This window comes from Spermophilus citellus (genome assembly GCF_964194105.1).
Source record: "Spermophilus citellus genome assembly, chromosome: 13".
In the NCBI taxonomy this organism is placed as follows: domain Eukaryota; kingdom Metazoa; phylum Chordata; class Mammalia; order Rodentia; family Sciuridae; genus Spermophilus; species Spermophilus citellus.
This window is the reverse complement of record NC_138193.1, coordinates 64,725,040-64,741,002: the sequence shown is the minus strand read 5'-3', so window position 1 is coordinate 64,741,002 and position 15,963 is coordinate 64,725,040. Positions and strand designations below refer to the sequence as shown.

The following is a 15,963-nucleotide window of genomic DNA, read 5'->3' as shown; positions in this document are numbered from 1 at the left end:
GTGAATAACATTTATTGATTTCCGTATATTGAAGCAGCCTTGCATCCCAGGGATGAATCCTACTTGATCATGGTGTATAATTTTTTTGATATGTTTTTGAATCCGATTCGCCAGAATTTTATTGAGGATTTTTGCATCTAGGTTCATTAGAGATATTGGTCTGTAGTTTTCTTTCTTTGAAGTGTCTCTGTCTGGTTTAGGCATCAGGGTGATGTTGGCCTTGTAGAATGTATTTGGAAGTTCTCCCTCTTTTTCTATTTTCTGAAATAGCTTGAAAAGTATTGGTGTTAGTTCCTCTTTAAAGGTTTTGTAAAACTCTGCTGTATACCCATCCGGTCCTGGGCTTTTCTTAGTTGGTAGTCTTTTGATGGTTTCTTCTATTTCCTCTATTGTTATTGGTCTGTTTAGGTTGTCTATATCTTCCTGACTCAATCTGGGCAGATCATATGACTTAAGAAATTTATCTATGCCTTCACTGTCTTCTATTTTATTGGAGTATAAGGATTCAAAATAATTTCTGATTATCTTCTGTATTTCTGAAGTGTCTGTTGTGATATTGCCTTTTTCATCCCGTATGCTAGTAATTTGGGTTCTCTCTCTTCTTCTCTTCGTTAGCATGGCTAAGGGTCTGTCGATTTTATTTATTTTTTCAAAGAACCAACTTTTAGTTTTGTCAATTTTTTCAATTGTTTCTTTTGTTTCGATTTCATTAATTTCAGCTCTGATTTTAATTATTTCTTGCCTTCTACTTCTTTTGCTGTTGTTTTGCTCTTCTTTTTCTAGGATTTTGAGATGAAGTATGAGATCATTTATTTGTTGGTTTTTTCTTTTTTTAAGGAATGAGCTCCAAGCAATGAATTTTCCTCTTAGAACTGCTTTCATTGTGTCCCATAGATTCCGATATGTTGTGTCTGTGTTTTCATTTAACTCTAAGAAGTTTTTAATTTCCTCCTTGATGTCTTCTAAAACCCATTGATCCTTCAGTAACCTATTGTTCATTCTCTAAGTGATGCATGATTTTTCCTTCCTTCTTTTATCGTTGATTTTCAGTTTCATTCCATTATGATCAGATAAGATGCATGGTATTATCTCTACTCCTTTATATTGTCTAAGAGTTGCCCTGTGACATAATATATGATCTATTTTTGAGAAGGATCCATGTGCTGCTGAGAAAAAAGTGTAATTGCTTGAGGTTGGGTGGTATATTCTATATATGTCAATTAAGTCTAGGTTGTTAATTGTGTTATTGAGTTCTATAGTTTCCTTATTTAACTTTTGTTTGGAAGATCTGTCCAGTGGTGAGAGAGGTGTGTTGAAGTCTCCCATGATTATTGTATGGTGGTCTATTAGACTCTTGAACTTGAGAAGAGTTTGCTTGATGAACATAGCTGCACCATTGTTTGGGGCATATATATTTATGATTGTTATGTCTTGTTGGTGTATGGTTCCCTTGAGCAGTATGCAGTGTCCCTCTTTATCCCTTTTGATTAACTTTGGCTTGAAATCTATTTTTTTTGATATGAGTATGGACACTCCTGCTTGTTTCCGCAGTCCATATGAGTGGAATGATTTTTCCCAACCTTTCACCTTCAGTCTATGTATATCTTTTCCTATCAAATGCGTCTCCTGTAGGCAGCATATTGTTGGGTCTTGTTTTGTGATCCATTCAACTAGCCTGTGTCTCTTAATTGGTGAGTTTAAGCCATTAACATTTAGGGTTATTATTGAGATATGGTTTGTTCCTCCAGCCATATTTGTTTATTAATGTTACTAAACCTGATTTGTTTTCCTCTTTGATTACTTTCCCCCCTTTACTGTCCTACCTCCTACTGTTGGTTTTCAATGTTATTTTCCATTTCCTCTTCCTGTAATGTTTTGCCAAGGATTTTTTGAAGAGATGGTTTTCTAGCTGTGAATTCTTTTAACTTTTGTTTATCGTGGAAGGTTTTAATTTCATCTTCCATCCTGAAGCTTAATTTCGCCGGATACACGATTCTTGGTTGGAACCCATTTTCTTTCAGTGTTTGAAATATGTTATTCCAGGATCTTCTAGCTTTCAGAGTCTGTGTTGAGAGATCAGCTGTTATCCTGATTGGTTTACCCCTAAATGTAATCTGCTTCCTTTCTCTTGTAGCTTTTAAAATTCTCTCCTTATTCTGTATGTTGGGCATCTTCATTATGTGTCTAGGTGTGGATCGCTTATGATTTTGCACATCCGGCGTCCTGTAGGCTTCTAGGATTTGGGATTCTGTTTCATTCTTCAGGTCTGGGAAGTTTTCTCGTATTATTTCATTGAATAGATTGTTTATTCCTTTGGTTTGGGGCTCTGTGCCTTCCTGTATCCCAATGACTCTTAAGTTTGGTCTTTTAATGTTATCCCATATTTCTTGGATTTTCTGCTCATGGTTTCTTAGCAGACTTGCTGAGCTGTCTATGTTCTTTTCAAGTTGAAATACTTTGTCTTCATTGTCTGATGTTCTATCTTCTAAGTGATCTACTCTGCTGGTAGTATTGTCAATTGAGGTTTTAAGTTGGTTTATTCCTTCCTGCATTTCTAGGATTTCTATTTGTTTGTTTTTTATTACCTCTATCTCCCTGTGAAATTGATCTTTTACTTCCTGTATTTGTTTATGTAGTTCCTTGTGAAAGTGATCTTTCATTGTGTGATTTTGCTGTCTCATGTCTTCCTTAAGACTCCAGATCATCTGAAGCATGTATATCCTGAACTCTTTATCTGACATTCCATCTGTTGCAGCTATTACCTCTTCTAAAGTTGAGTTGACCTGCATTGCTTGTGGTCCTTTCTTTCCTTGTCTTTTCATACTGCTTGCGTTTCTTTCTGCTTGGTGAAACTGTTGTGTTTTTGAAATTTTCCCCCTATTTATTTATATTGCTCTTGTATAGTTGGGATATCTCCCTTGCAGGGCGGGTAGTGGCTGTGCTCCTCCTCTAATTAGGGTGATCTACCTACCACGCTGGTTGGTCGCAGGTCTGCCCACCCTGCGGGCGCGGGTGGCGGCTCTGCTCTGCCCCCACTCCAATTGTGGTGACGTAACTACGACGCCCTCGGGTCGTTGGTCCTGATCCGGATGTGGGGGGCAGCTCTGCTCCGCCCCTACTCCAATAGGTGTGACGTGTCTACCACGCTGGTCGGCCTCTAAGCCTGTTCCGCCGGTGGGTCGCAGTTCTGCCTACCTTGCGGGCTCCGGCGGCAGTTCTGGTCAACCCCCACTGGGAGTGGGGGTACCTGACTGCCTCTCCAACGGGTCGCTGGGCCTTTTCTGGACACAGGCGGCGGCTCTGCTCCACCTCCACTCCAACCAGTGTGACGTGACTGCTTCGGTGCTACTTGTCCACCACACTGGCAGGCTGCCGGGCGTGTCCTGCCAGTGGGTCGCAGGTCTGCCTACCTTGCAGGCTGAGACAGCGGCTCTGCAGAGCCCGCACTCCAAATGGGGTGATTTGGCTACCGCGCCATCGGGTCGCTAGTCCTGTTCCAGGCGAGGGCGGCTACTCTCCTCGGCCCCAGCTGCAGTTGGGGTGTCGTGATACCACGCCGGCGGGTCACTTGGCCTGCTCTGGGCGCAGGTGGCAGCTCCACTCTGCCCCCCAGGCCCCCACAGCACCCAGCAGGACCCGGACCGAGAAGCAGTCCCCGCAGGTTCCCCAGCCCTGGGCCAAAGCAGCTTCGGGAGCCAGAACCTGGCCTCTCCGATCCCGGCCACGCTCCGCTAGGAGCAGGCTCCACAGAGCGACCCCCGCAGGTTCCCCAGCCCCAGGCCAAAGCAGCCCCGGAAGCCCGCGCCCGGCCGCTCCAAACTCTCCCAGCTCGGTGCACGCTCCGCTAGGAGCAGGCCCAAAGACGCAGTCCCCGCGGGCTCCCCAGCCCCGGGCCAAAACTGTTCCGGGAGTCAGAGCCCAGCCGCCCCTCAGCGGATGTTCCACTTGGAGCTGGCCTCAGCACGCAGTCCCCGCAGGTTCCCCAGCCCTGGGCCAAAGCAGCCCGGGGAACCAGAATCCGGCCGCTCAAAGCCCGGCGCACGCCTTGCCAGGAGCGAGCCCCGAGGAGTATTCTCCTCAGGTTCTCCAGCCCCGAGCCTGAGCGATCTGTCTGCGAGACGCAGGCAAATACCAGCCTGAAATCACCTGTTCCGTAGTTGAATGAGCTGAGATCAGTAGAAAACAGGGATGATTACATCAGCTCTCCAAGATGGCGGCCGGTGTCCTCCTCCGTGGTCTGACTGGTGTCGAGAACCGAACTGGACTGCTTCTCTCCTCTGTCTCAAAGCCGGAACTCAGCACTAAGCATGGCCATTGCACCGCTGGCAGGAGCCCCCAGAATCCGCATCGCTGTACTCCCGCTCCGGTACCTCGCCGCTACCCAGCGCGCGCCGCAGACTCCATCCGCGGGGCGGTCCGCCGACCAGGCTCTGCTACCCTCCGTGCGGAGAAATCTCCCGTGACCGAGCCCCCGCAGCCGAACCCCGCGCAATGTAAGTCCGTCCTCTAGATTCTGGAGCACCTCAGTTTCACTGGAAATTCCCAACAAGGTAGCCTTCAGCCGTTTCACCTCGTCTTTCTCCCGCACAGTGACGCGGCGCACTGGGTTGATGCACTCCCATCGCCGCCATCTTCCCTCTCCTCTTGTTTTCTGACTTTCAAAAAAATTTTTTTTAGTTGTTGATGGACCTTTATTTAATTTATTTGTATGTACTACTGAGAATTGAACCCAGTGTCTCACACATGCTACATAAGTTCTCTATTACTGAGCTACAACTGCAACCTGCTGCCTTATTTCTTCAATTATTAATTTACTGTACTTTTAAAATTATACAGGTGAAATCTAGAAAATTGTTTTGTTGAACCCTCATCTATACAGTTGTTTTTCTTTTGATGTGTTCTGTTGAGAACGCAGAACACTTTTACTATAATAACAGATTATATAAGAAGAAATATAGAAGATGGTAATTAGTTCTGTAGCCCCTTAAATACAGAGAATGACCAGGTCTTGGTTTAATGGTCCTGGTTAAAAAAGGTTTCATATTATGATGTTAGAAAACTTGGTGATCAGAGATTCAACATGGCGGCGGGCGGGGAGGCAGCGCTTTCAGTACCTCCTCAGCCACGCGGACAGAGAGACACCTCAGAACGTTCGGATTCTACCTGCTGAGAAACTCCCAGCAAAATTCCGCTGAAGTGAGACCTAGGTGGGGAATTTGGGATAATTGGAGGTGACAGCTTGCCCCGGGCCACCCTGCGCGGAGGTCGGGGCCGCCGCTGCCTGGCGCCCCGTGCAGAAGGAGGCGTTTCAGCACTGCCGAATACCATGTGCGGCGCAGAGACCCTTTGAAGAGGTTGCTAACCAATCCTTCATGAAACAGCGGACCAGAACTGAAGCCGAGTCTGGGACAGACCAGAGACAGGCCAGACCCACCCCTCCCATTGGACACTCCGGCAAAGAGTCTGGGGCCTGCCATAGCAGAGAGCTGACGTCACCAGAGTTCGTCTGACGGGATCCCTTCCCAGTGAAATCACTTCAACAGGTGTGTGACTCCCATTCCCACCAGATCCATACAGCTGGGAAACCTAAAAAATCTCCCCCCAGAACTCCGTGGGCGTGACTGTAGGGGCCGAGGGAAGCAGAGGGGACTCCCGACCCCCAACTCTCCCTACCACCAGTGGCTACACCCAAGGCCTTAGCTGCCAGTTCCCGGGGGTGTGGCCACCGAAGGGGTCCAGACAAATTAAACTGACGGTTCCCAGATCACCCGCTCCACGACCTTGGGGTCTGGATGAATGACAAACAGAGAGAGTGCTCAGTTGTTCGGGAAATAGGGCAGTCGGGGGGGCTGCAAGTGTAACTAGATCTGTGGAGATTGCCTCTGGTGAGCGGGGCCTGGCTGGCTGGCAGGAGGAAGGCGGGGAGGGACCGGAGAAGAGAGACGGCTCTGGACTAAAAGGATTGGCGAGACGCCCAGTAGGGGAAGAGGAGCCGCTTCACAGGGATTGCTGCCGGCACATAGAGGGCAGAAGCTCCGCTTGGAGGGCACAGCTCCCCCTACTGGAAGAGAAGAAAATAGAACTCTAAGACTTCATTTATCATTTTTTTTCCCTTTTCAATTTTTATTGTTCTTTCCATTCTCCTTTATTCTACCTATTTTTCTCTCCCTCTTTATCTTTAAGGACTCCTTCCTTCCCCTTCCCCCTAACTTTCATCCCAAGCATTACATGTAATTATCTAAATGCAAATAGGTTAATGTTCCAAGGCTGTCTATAGGGCTACTAAGTACCTAGCTATTACCAAATACCCTGATCCATTTGCCTGTTAATATCCCCCTTCAGTAGAGCAGTCTTCCAAAGTAGCCAAGACATACTAACCTTCATACCATCATAGCACCCAACGTAAACATAAAGCCCTAAGATCAAACAACAGATCACTATATGCCTACAGAATCTGTAAGCTTTTTATTTTTATTTTTTTATATTTTTTTTAGGAGCAAAGGAGGTTTATTTCACCCATAGGTGGTACAAGGGCAGAGCACTCAAGAGTGGACCCTGCTCCTTCAGAGAGGACAGATCCTTCAACCAGGGGCTTCCCTGAGACATGGGTTCTGCTTGGTCAGACTGCACATGGTAGGAGACTGAACGTGGCCCACCTAAAGGTCAAACACCCAGGGCCTGGAGGGCCATGGTGGTGATTTTCTTTCTAGCTACATCCACAGGCCGAGACCTGGCCAGGGCACTGCTCTGTGCTGACTTCCACTTCAGTCAAGTGTCAAAACAAAAGGATCTGCAAAGGCAACATACTGTCCTTAGCATCTCACAGTCAGGATGAAGTGCCACGGGATTCTGCAGGATGGAGTGCGGGTTATTTGGTGGAAAATTACTATGTTGAGGGCAATGAGTGTGATTCCTGGAGTGGACGACTTGCGTGGTCTGGAGTTTAGTAAGCCAGCTGGAGTTGCACCCACCACCTCGGCATGCTGTCCACAGCCAATGCCAAGCTTTAGAGCAAGTGATTTCTTTCTTTTCTGTGGTACTGGGGATAGAACCCAGGGCCTTGTGTGTGCTAAGCAAAGTGGTCTGCCACTGAGCTCCACCTCCAGCCCTTTTTATTTTTATAATAATGACATTTTGGTTCCATATATGCATACAGAAAGCACAGCTTTTTAAAATCAAGAGATCTGGGGAGTATATGTGGATCCTAGGCTGCTCTCAGATGGACTTCCTCCGTAGGCCTGGACTGGCTGGTCAGGCCTTCCAGCCAGAAGTTCCACAGACTGAGGTTCACGTGGGAGAGACTCACAGCTGGGTGTCTATCTGACCACGCAGAGTTAGCAGCACCCAATCACTTGCATTTTGCCCACAAGAAACAGAAAGGACAAGCTCCACAGGGAGAGACAGCACCTAAAACACACAGAGCTTAGGACACCAGGCCCAGGAATTACCACGTGACAGAAGCCTACAGGTGGCGGTGATTGGATCAGAGTGGGATTACTGATTACACGTCTCTATATGCACACAGAAAACGAGTGTTACTGAATGTGGAAGGACAACTGCCGAGGAGTCATGAACTCTTTCACCATCCTGGTGAGCTCCTTGCGCCGGGCTTGGTGCTCTGCGATCAGGGACTGCAGGACGTCTATGAGAGTCTTCTAAAGCTCCCTGGTGAGCATGGCCCCGCTGGAGTAATCCTTCCTGATCTGCTCCAGCCTGTCATCATCCTCCAGGAAGAAGGTCAGGTACATGAAGGACACATCCACATCACAGTTGCCCCCAAACTGCCTGTGCTCTTCCACAGTGTCTCTCCCTCCAGAAAATGCATGCTTGTTGACCTTGGTCTTGATCTGCTTAGCCGTGTCTGTGAGGAAGATGGAGGAGTTGGGGTCGCTGGTGCTCATCTTGGTCTGCGCGCCCTGCAGGGCAGGGAAGAAGGTCGAGTGCAGCAGGGCTGGTTTGGGATAGCCGATCTGTGGGGCCACGTCCCTCGTCATCCTGAAGTTGGGGTCCTGGTCAGTGGCACACGGGATGAGGCACTGGATGTCCGTCTTGTCTCGGAAGATCTGCGGGAATGAGTTGCTGAAGGAGGGAGCGGGCTGGATGGTGGGAAAGCTGATCTTCCCAATGCAGTCACTGTCAGTGAAGCCGAAAATACCCTTCACTTGGTTGAGGGTGACGTGCTTCTGAATCTTCACCACATTCTTGTAGAAGCCTGAGCTTATCCCCATGTATTCAAGGTCGGAGAAGATAAAGGTCTTGTTGATGTCAAAGCCGCAGGCAATGATGTCCTTGGCGTTCTCTATGGTGTAGGAGTAGGCCTGGTCCAGGCTCAGGTCCTTCCATAGGTATTTCTCGTCGTCAGACATCTGGACCACCAAGGGCACGTTGAACACATCCTGCAGCCACTTGGTGAAAATAAACGGGATGAGATGACCTACATGCATTGCTTCAGAAGAGGGGCCCCTGCCTGTGTACAGATAAAACGGCTTCTTATTTTCATAGGCATCGAGAACTTGATTCATATCTCTGTGTGAGAAGAAGATGCCTCTGCGTAGGAAGCGGTGTTGGCCGGTGGCTCTCTCTATTCAGTTTATTAGCTCTTTGTCAATTTTACTGCTTCCAAATTGAACAATGAGCTTGTCATAGTCAATGCCTTTTGCACTGCTTGTCTGTACTGTCCACGGGTCCACAAAATCCTCGCTGGCTTCTGTGGCATCTGGGCCACTATTACTCCCAGGTGTTGCGTTCCTAGGGGGGCAGTCAGCTTTGTAATCCTCGCCCATGGCAGCTTTGTAGCTCATCTTCAATGATAATAACATCTTTACTGCAGAATCAATTTCATCTTTTGATGCCTTTTCAGCTTTGAGGGTCCTCACAAGCTCGCCTTGAGCAGCTATGCTATTGAACCGGTCCAGTGGAGAGGCACAGGGCTCCCCGTTGGGCCCGTCTGCCATCTTCTAGGATTGAGGTTTAGAGCTGGCCAGCGGGGTCAGAGGACTCCAGCAGTGGAGACAACACCAGGCTGTGGGACAAACTGCAGAGGTGGCCACCGGTCACACCAGGCAGTCCAGCAGCGGAGAATGCCCCGGCCCAGCCGGGCCCGTCAGCGCAACCGGCTCAACCACGGGTGGTTTCCTGCGCGTCCGTGGAAACGCCCCGTAAGCTTTTTATGAATCGAATGAATCAGCTTTAAATTACAATAAAGCCCAACATCTCTAGACATAGTCTCCCACCACAAAGCACAGACCACAGAGATATAAAAAACCAAAACAAATTTATAGGAGAAAACAGAAACACAGCAGTTAAACAGAGTTGGAAAGTAATGTGAACACCATGAAAAAACAAGGGAGAAAAGGATTACAAACAATGCAGGACAACTTAAATTTACAGGAGAACCTAGAGGCATCAGAAAAATGGACAGAGAAAGAACTCAAGGCATACCTGTCTCAGATGGAATGGAACCTTAAAGAAGTCATTAGACAGCAAGTCCAAACAATGAAAGAAGACTTTGAAAATGAATTACATAAGCAGATTCAAGAAGCAAAAATGAACTCTACCAGGAGATAGAGATTTAAAAAAAAAATCAAACAGTAATCCTAGAAATGCAGGAAACCATAAACCAAATCAAAAACTCAAATGAGAATATACAAATAGACTAGATCAAATAGAAGTCAGAACATCAGATAATGAAGACAAAGTTTATCAACTTGAAAAGAGTATTGTCAACACAGGAAGGATGCTAAGAAATCACGAGCAATCCATCCAAGAGATATGGGATGTCATAAAAAACCAAACTTAAGAGTCATTGGCATAGAGGAAGGTATAGAGGTCCAAACCAAAGGAATGAGCCATCTGTTGAATGAAATAATTTTAGAAAACTTTCCAGACATGAAAGATGGAATGGATTGCCAAATCCTGGAAGCCTACAGGACCCCAAACATACAAAACCGTAATAGACCAACTCCAAGACACATTATTATGAAGATATCCAACATACAGAACAAGGAGAGAATATTAAAAGCTACAAGAGAAAGGAGGCAGATGACATTCAGGGGTAAACCAATTAGGTTAACGGCTGATTTTTCATCACAGACATTGAAAGCGAGAAGATCCTGGAACAATGTATTTCAAACGCTGAAAAATAATGGATGCCAACCAAGAATATTGTATCCAGCAAAATTAAGCTTCAGGTTTGACAATGAAATTAAAATATTTCACGATAAACAAAAGTTAAAAGAATTCGCAGCCAGAAAACCAGCACTGCAAAGCATTTTGAGCAAAACACTACAAGAAGAGGAAATGAAAAACAGCACCCCAAACCAACAGTGGGAGGTAACTCAGTAAAGGGAGGGGGGGAAAAACAAAGAGGAAAAAGAAGCCAAATTAAAATAAATAAATAAATAAACATGACTGGAAGTACAAACCATATATCAATAGTAACCCTAAACGTTAATGGCTAAAACTCACCAATCAAGCAACATAGACTAGTAACTTGGATTAAAAAAACAAATCCAACAATATGATGCCTTCAGGAGACTCAAATGATAGGAAAAGACATACACAGGCTGAAGATGAAAGGTTGGGAAAAATCATACCACTCACATGGTCCTCAGAAGCAAGCAGGAGTGGCCATACTCATATCGAATAAAATCAACTTCAAACCTAAGTTAATCAAAAGGGATAAAGAAGGACACTATATACTGTTAAAAGGAACTATTCACCAACAAGGTATAACAATTATCAATATGTATGCACCAAATAATGGTGCTGCAATGTTCATAAAACAAACTCTCCTCAAGTTCAAGAATCAAATAGACCACAACACAATAATTATGGGTGACTTTAACACACCGCTCTCACCATTGGACAGATCCTCAAAACAAAAGTTGAATAAAGAAACTATAGAACTCAATAACACAATCAATAACCTAGACTTAACATATATAGAATATATCAACCATCATCAAGTGGATATACGTTCTTCTCAGCAGCACATGGATCCTTCTCAAAGATAGACCATATATTATGCCATAGGGCAACCCTTAGTAAATATAAAGGGGTGGAGATAATACCATGCATCTTATCTGATCATAATGGAATGAAACTGGAAATCAATGATAAAAGAAGAAATGAAAAATCCTGCATCACCTGGAAAATGAACAATATGTTACTGAATGATCAATGGGTTACAGAAGGCATAAAGGAGGAAATCAAAAAATTCTTAGAGATAAATGAAAATACAGAAACAACATATCGGAAACTATGGGACACAATGAAAGCAGTTTTAAGAGGGAAATTCATTGCCTGGAGTTCATTCCTCAACAAAAGAAAAAACCAACAAATAAATGAGCTCACCCTTCATCTCAAAATCCTAGAAAAGGAAGAGCAAAACAACAGCAAATGTAGCAGAATGCAAGAAATAATTAAAATCAGAGCGGAAATCAATGAAATTGAAACAAAAGAAACCGTTGAAAAAATTGACAAAACTAAAAGTTGGTTCTTCGAAAAAATAAATAAGATCGACAGACCCTTAGCCATGCTAATGAAGAGAAGAAGAGAGAGAACTCAAATTACTAACATAACGGGATGAAAAAGGCAATATCACAACAGACAGTACAGAAATACAGAAGATAATTAGAAATTATTTTGAAACCCTGTATTCCAATAAAATAGAAGATAGTGAAGATATCGATAAATTTCTTAAATCATATGATATGCCCAGATTGAGTCAAGAAGATACACACAATTTAAACAGACCAATATCAAAGGAGGAAAGAGAAGAAGACATCAAAAGACTACCAACCAAGAAAAGCCCTGGACCGGATGGGTATACAGCAGAGTTTTACAAAACCTTTAAAGAAGAATTAATACCAATACTTTTCAAGTTATTTCAGGAAATAGAAAAAGAAGGAGCTCTTCCAAATTCATTCTATGAGGCCAACATCACCCTGATCCCAAAACCAGACAAAGACACTTCAAAGAAAGAGAACTACAGACCAATATCTCTAATGAATCTAAATGCAAAAATCCTCAATAAAATTCTGGCGAAACAGATACAAAAACATATCAAAAAACTTGTGCACCATGATCAAGTAGGATTCATCCCTGGGATGCAAGGCTGGTTCAATATACGGAAATCAATAAATGTTATTCACCACATCAATAGATTTAAAGATAAGAACCATATGATCATCTTGATAGACTCAGAAAAAGCATTCGACAAAGTTCAGCATCCTTTTATGTTCAAAACACTAGAAAAACTAGGGATAACAGGAACTTACCTCAACATTGTAAAAGATATCTATGCTAAGCCTCAGGCTAGCATCATTCTAAATGGAGAAAAACTGAAGGCATTCCCTCTAAAATCTGGAACAAGACAGGGATGCCCTCTATCACCACTTCTATTCAATATAGTTCTTGAAATACTGGCCAGAACAATTAGACAGACAAAAGAAATTAAAGGCATAAAAATTGGAAAAGAAGAACTTAAATTATCACTATTTGCAGATGACATGTAGACCCAAAAGGGTCTACAAAGAAACTACTAGAGCTAATATATGAATTCAGCAAAGTGGCAGGATATAAAATCAACACTCATAAATCAAAGGCATTCCTGTATATCAGGGACAAATCTTCTGAAATGGAAATGAGGACAACCACCCCATTCACAATATCCTCAAATAAAATAAAATACTTGGGAATCAACCTAACAAAATAGGTGAAAGATTTATACAATGCAAAATACAGAACCCTAAAGAGAGAAATAGAAGAAGATCTTAGAAGATGGAAAAATATACCCTGTTCATGGATAGGCAGAACTAACATCATCAAAATGGCGATTTTACCAAAAGTTCTCTATAGGTTTAATGCAATGCCAATCAAAATCCCAATGGCATTTCTTGTAGAAATAGATATTCATATGGAAAAATAAAAGACCCAGAATAGCAAAAGCAATTCTAAGCAGGAAGAGTGAATCAGGCGGTATAGCGATACCAGACTTCAAACTATACTACAGAGCAATAGTAATAAAAACAGCATGGTACTGGTACCAAAACAGGCTGGTGGACCAATGGTACAGAATAGAGGACACAGAGACTAATCCACAAAATTGCAACTATCTTATATTTGATAAAGGGGCTAAAAGCATGCAATGGAGGAAGGATAGCATCTTCAACAAATGGTGCTGGGAAAACTGGAAATCCATATGCAACAAAATGAATCTGAATCGCTTTCTCTCGCCATGCACAAAAGTTAACTCAAAATGGATCAAGGAGCTTGATATCAAAACAGAGACTCTGCGTCTGATAGAAGAAAAAGTTGGCTCCAATCTACATACTGTGGGGTCGGGCTCCAAATTCCTTAATAGGACACCCATAGCACAAGAGTTAAAAACAAGAATCAACAAATGGGACTCACTCAAACTAAAAAGTTTTTTCTCAGCAAGAGAAATAATAAGAGAGGTAAATAGGGAGCCTACATCCTGGGAACAAATTTTTACTCCTCACACTTCAGATAGAGCCCTAATATTCAGAGTATACAAAGAACTCAAAAAATTAAACAATAAGAAAACAAATAACCCAATCAATAAATGGGCCAAGGACCTGAACAGACACTTCTCAGTGGAGGACATACAAACAATCAACAAGTACATGAAAAAATGCTCACCATCTCTAGCAGTCAGAGAAATGCAAATCAAAACCACCCTAAGATACTATCTCACTCCAGTAAGATTGGTAGCCATTATGAAGTCAGACAACAAGTGCTGGCGAAGATGTGGGGAAAAGGGTACACTTGTACATTGCTGGTGGGACTGCAAATTTGTGCAGCCAATTTAGAGAGCAGTATGGAGATTCCTTCGAAAGCTGGGAATGGAACCACCATTTGACCCAGCTATTCCCCTTCTCGGACTATTCCCTAAAGACCTTAAAAGAGCATACTATAGGGATACTGCTACATCGATGCTCATAGCAGCACAATTCACAAAAGCTAGACTGTGGAACCAACCTAGATGCTCTTCAATAGATGAATGGATAAAAAAATGTGGCATTTATACACAATGGAGTATTACTCAGCACTAAAAAATGACAAAATCATGGCATTTGCAGGGAAATGGATGGCACTAGAGCAGATTATGCTAAGTGAAGCTAGCCAATCCCTAAAAAACAAATGCCAAATGTCTTCTTTGATATAAGGAGAGCAACTAAGAACAGAGCAGGGAGGAAGAGCACGAGAAGAAGATTAACAACATTAAACAGGGACGAGAGGTGGGAGGGAAAGGGAGAGAGAGGGGAAATTGCATGGAAATGGAAGGAGACCCTCATCGTTATACAAAATTACATATAAGAGGAAGTGAGGGGAAAGGGGAAAAAAAACAAGGGAGAGGAATGAATTACAGTAGATGGGGTAGAGAGAGAAGATGGGAGGGGATGGGAGGGGAGGGGGGATAGTAGAGGATAGGAAAGGCAGCAGAATACAACAGACACTAGTCTGGCAGTATGTAAAAATGTAGATGTGTAACCGATGTGATTCTGCAATCTGTATATGGGGGAAAAATGGTAGTTCATAACCCACTTGAATCAAATGTATGAAATATGATATGTCAAGAACTATGTAATGTTTTGAACAACTAATAATAAAAAAGAAAACTTGGTGATTTTGGCATTTAACTGTGATGTCGGATTATTTATTGGAGGAATCTGGGCCAGCATAGGAATCATTCTGGGGGTTTATCCTAAAGATAGAATTTCAAATTCTTAGTCTGGTTTTAAAGATTCTGTTGCCATCCAATTTTTAATAGATATGTAGTTATTTTGTTTATTATCTTATAAATGTTTCTGAGGTTTTCTTCCGCATTTGTTTTTATTAAAGTTGAAATTGATTTGAAATAAACAATTTTGGAGTAATTATAGAGATTCTATTAATTACAATTGCTTTAAAACATCCTGTGTAGGCTTCTGGCCAAAGATTGCATGTTACCTATTTGGGAGAAGGATGAGGATAAACATCTTTTGGAGGAAAATGTTTAGAATCAAATTCATAGATTCACCATTGACTTTGTTTTGTGTGGTTTCTTGGTTAGCATGTAAATTAGTACCAGAGTGACTAAAATTATAGATCATTTTGTTGAATAACAGTGTAATTTAATATAATCCTAATGTAGTGTTCTGTAATTAGACTTGGGTAATGTGGCAGCAAATTGCTTTTAAGATACCTAGCCTCAAGAGATTTTACTGAAGCTGATACTAAGTTGTTCTTTCAGACATTCAGAATATTAAGATTGGAGAGCTGGCTTGATTAGTGAACTTGGAAACAGAAACCACCAGTTTTTGTAGAATACCTGTCAAGATTTTTTTCATTATTAAATTGTAGGCTCTTTTAATACTTCATTAGGTTAGGCATTAATATTCTTTTTTTTCTATGTGGCTAAACTGAATGATGGATGATGCAGAGTTGGAGTATTACTTTTAATCAGGTAATAAAAACAAGTGTGGAGTCTTTCATTCCTGTACACATTAAAGTTTGTGCAAAGTATTGTGCTAAGTATTAGGGGAATATAAAGATGAATAAAATACTCTATTTCATTACAAGGAGCCTATTGTTTACTTAGAAACATGAATATGTATTTAAACGATAAGATTTGAAAGCAAAATTGAAAGCCTAATAAATGAGTTGTAATTAATTTCATTTGCTAGGTTATAACAACATTTAAGTTGGGCCTGCAAGATAAGATTTCCACAATAAGGGGTTCTATATAGGGAGAACAGCATTAACACATATAACTATGGAAATGTATGTTAAGTTAAAAAATATCAAGGTCACTGTGAAGCAGGTGAGATACAAGATGATAAAAGGGGCTAGGGCTGTGACTCAGTGGCAGAGTGCTTTCCTAGCATAGGTGAAGCATTGGGTTGGATCCTTAGCATCATATACAAAAAATAAGCAAATAAAATAAAGGCATGCTGT

At 42.7% G+C, this 15,963-nt stretch overlaps 3 protein-coding genes across 5 annotated transcripts in view; 1 reads left to right on the top strand and 2 right to left on the bottom strand.

Moving 5' to 3' along the window:
- The window catches only part of COMMD1 (copper metabolism domain containing 1), a 206,755-nt gene that overhangs the window by 19,284 nt on the left and 171,508 nt on the right, over positions 1–15,963 (top strand). The window lies entirely within an intron of this gene.
- On the bottom strand, positions 6,982–8,522 carry LOC308632985 (tryptophan--tRNA ligase, cytoplasmic-like; the record flags this gene model as incomplete). Its single annotated transcript, XM_081265399.1, has 1 exon — positions 6,982–8,522. The coding sequence occupies one exon, from the start codon at positions 8,520–8,522 to the stop codon at positions 7,656–7,658; it is 867 nt and encodes a 288-aa protein (XP_081121525.1). The 3' UTR covers positions 6,982–7,655.
- Positions 8,586–8,954, bottom strand: LOC308632986 (tryptophan--tRNA ligase, cytoplasmic-like; the record flags this gene model as incomplete). The annotated part of the gene is made up of 1 exon (XM_081265400.1): positions 8,586–8,954. The coding sequence occupies one exon, from the start codon at positions 8,952–8,954 to the stop codon at positions 8,586–8,588; it is 369 nt and encodes a 122-aa protein (XP_081121526.1).